At 34.4% G+C, this 1,921-nt stretch overlaps 1 protein-coding gene across 1 annotated transcript; it reads right to left on the bottom strand.

The window, feature by feature from the left end:
• Positions 1-477: 477 nt before the first annotated feature.
• LOC106753243 (WUSCHEL-related homeobox 7-like) lies at positions 478-1,019 on the bottom strand. The gene is made up of 2 exons (XM_014635033.1): positions 734-1,019; positions 478-647 (listed from the first exon to the last, which is right to left on the bottom strand). Exons 1-2 carry the CDS (start codon positions 1,017-1,019, stop codon positions 478-480), a joined length of 456 nt encoding a protein of 151 aa, XP_014490519.1.
• Positions 1,020-1,921: the final 902 nt, after the last annotated feature.

Below are 1,921 nucleotides of genomic sequence, written 5' to 3'. Positions count from 1 at the left end.
AGAAAGGGGTTTCAGATCGGAACACCTTTCAAAAAATAAAAAAAGTGATACGCATTCGAGTTTTTCGTTTTACAAGCCATTTTGTTTCTTGTTAAGCATCTTAGTGTCTTGACGTCTTGATTTTAACACTTTGTGATATATTTTTAGTTTGTTTGGTCATTATGTTAGTAACAACAGAAAATTGGAATTCGTTGCAATAAAAAAACATAAAAACATCAATGAAGTTTTCAAAAAAAATATAAGAGCAACAAAATTGTAAGTTGTTTATTACCAATGTAAATATGAATCTACAAACTTATGCATAAAAAAAAAAATTATTGCATAAATAAATGAGGTTCAAGTGTCGGCCATAAGCGACCGTTAAGAGTACAGTCCAGAAATAAAATAAAAATAAAAAAAAACAACAACAACAAAATATATACAAAATAAAAAAATAAAAAAGATAACTATAATAATAATAGATAAGGAGGGGTTCCCTTAAGGTGATGGCGGTCTCAGAGAAAGCACCGTGGAAGGTGCCTTGAGGCGGAATGGCGCGAGGTAGATCACTATCGCTTCCTCTTCACGTATGGGGGGAATAGGGAAGAGATCCAAGAGTTGTGGAGTCGGTGGAACCTGTGAAAACTGAGGAATGACCCATGAAGGATCTCCAGATGAAAAAAAAACAATCAGATAAACAAGGAAATAAAAAAAAACAAAAAAAAAAAACAAAAAACAAATAAAAAATACTTACCATAAATGTACGCCGGTAGGAGAGAATAGGAATGTCCAGATGTCCCAGAGACATCTTGAGGCAAGCGTCTGTGTTTTATTCGGTTTCCATGGTTTTGAAACCAGCAGTAAACGCTGTACTCTCCGACTTCCCCGTACACCCGAAGTCGTTCTGCAATTTCCCGGATCTGGTCCCGATTGGTATTGATGATCCCGTGATTATAGATGTTGAGCAGGATCTGAATTTGCTGCGGGGTGGACTGCCACCTTTTGTAAGTCGTATCCACATTTTCCATACCCTTGCTCATATTTCTTCTAAGAATAAAAAAAAGCAACAAAAACAAAACAAAATAAAATAAAACAAAACAAAAACAAAAGATAAGATTGTCAGAGGTAAGTTAAGTCAATTCTTTCATTTATTTGTCCGGTCTCAGTCCTAATGTCCATAAATAAGTCGGTTTCAAGGTCCTTGCAATGGATCCTAATCAGATCTAGGTCCAAGGGGTCTGTTTTCTTGTTGAAATTAAAATTTTGTTTTAAGTGGGGTAGGTGGCGGTTCTCCGGCCTATATACCCCATGTTCATCAATTTTATAACATGTATATAACGAAAAAAAAAACCGAAAAAAAAGAAGAGAAAAAATACAGAAATGGGGTACGTGGCGTTGTTCTACCTGAATGTCTCTGTCATACCTTCAAACGAAGGGAGATAAACAACGATTTTCCAGCCTATATACCCCGTGTACATAACAAAAAAAAAAACAACAAAAGAAAAAATGACGAAAAAATAAAGTCAAGAATGTAAATAAACGTAAGGCAAAAAAGGAAATTAAAAACAAAAAAACAGAAAAGTAAAGTGCGAGAAATATAAAAGCGAATAAAAAGCACTAAAGTGCGAGGAACATAAAAGAAATGTAAAGCAGAAAAATGCTAGAAAAAAAAATGAACAAAAGAGAAGAAATGTACATAGAGGGAAAGAAACTTACAGAAGCAGAGTCTCGGCCGAGGTTTCTCCCTCAGAAGCTCTCCTCACTCACTCTTTGAAACGCTCACAAGAATCGTAACTCTGACCAACGTCCTCGGCTCCTTTATTTATAACCAAAAAATTTCGTTGTAACTACAGTTTCGGTCATATTTACCGGAGGCTCTCAATAGTACCGGTAAATAAATAATATATATATATATATATATATATATATATATATATATATA

Source organism: Vigna radiata, unplaced genomic scaffold (genome assembly GCF_000741045.1).
Source record: "Vigna radiata var. radiata cultivar VC1973A unplaced genomic scaffold, Vradiata_ver6 scaffold_341, whole genome shotgun sequence".
Taxonomy (NCBI): domain Eukaryota; kingdom Viridiplantae; phylum Streptophyta; class Magnoliopsida; order Fabales; family Fabaceae; genus Vigna; species Vigna radiata.
This window is presented reverse-complemented; position numbering and strand designations above follow the sequence as displayed.

What these genes read in the sequence shown, in the direction of transcription:
- LOC106753243 (XM_014635033.1), bottom strand. Translation starts at nt 1,019, where the DNA reads ATGAGCAAGGGTATGGAAAATGTGGATACGACTTACAAAAGGTGGCAG. An exon ending in CCTACCGGCGTACATTTATG is followed by an intron (nt 648 to 733) that starts GTAAGTATTTTT and finishes TTTCATCTGGAG; the next exon opens with ATCCTTCATGGGTCATTCCT.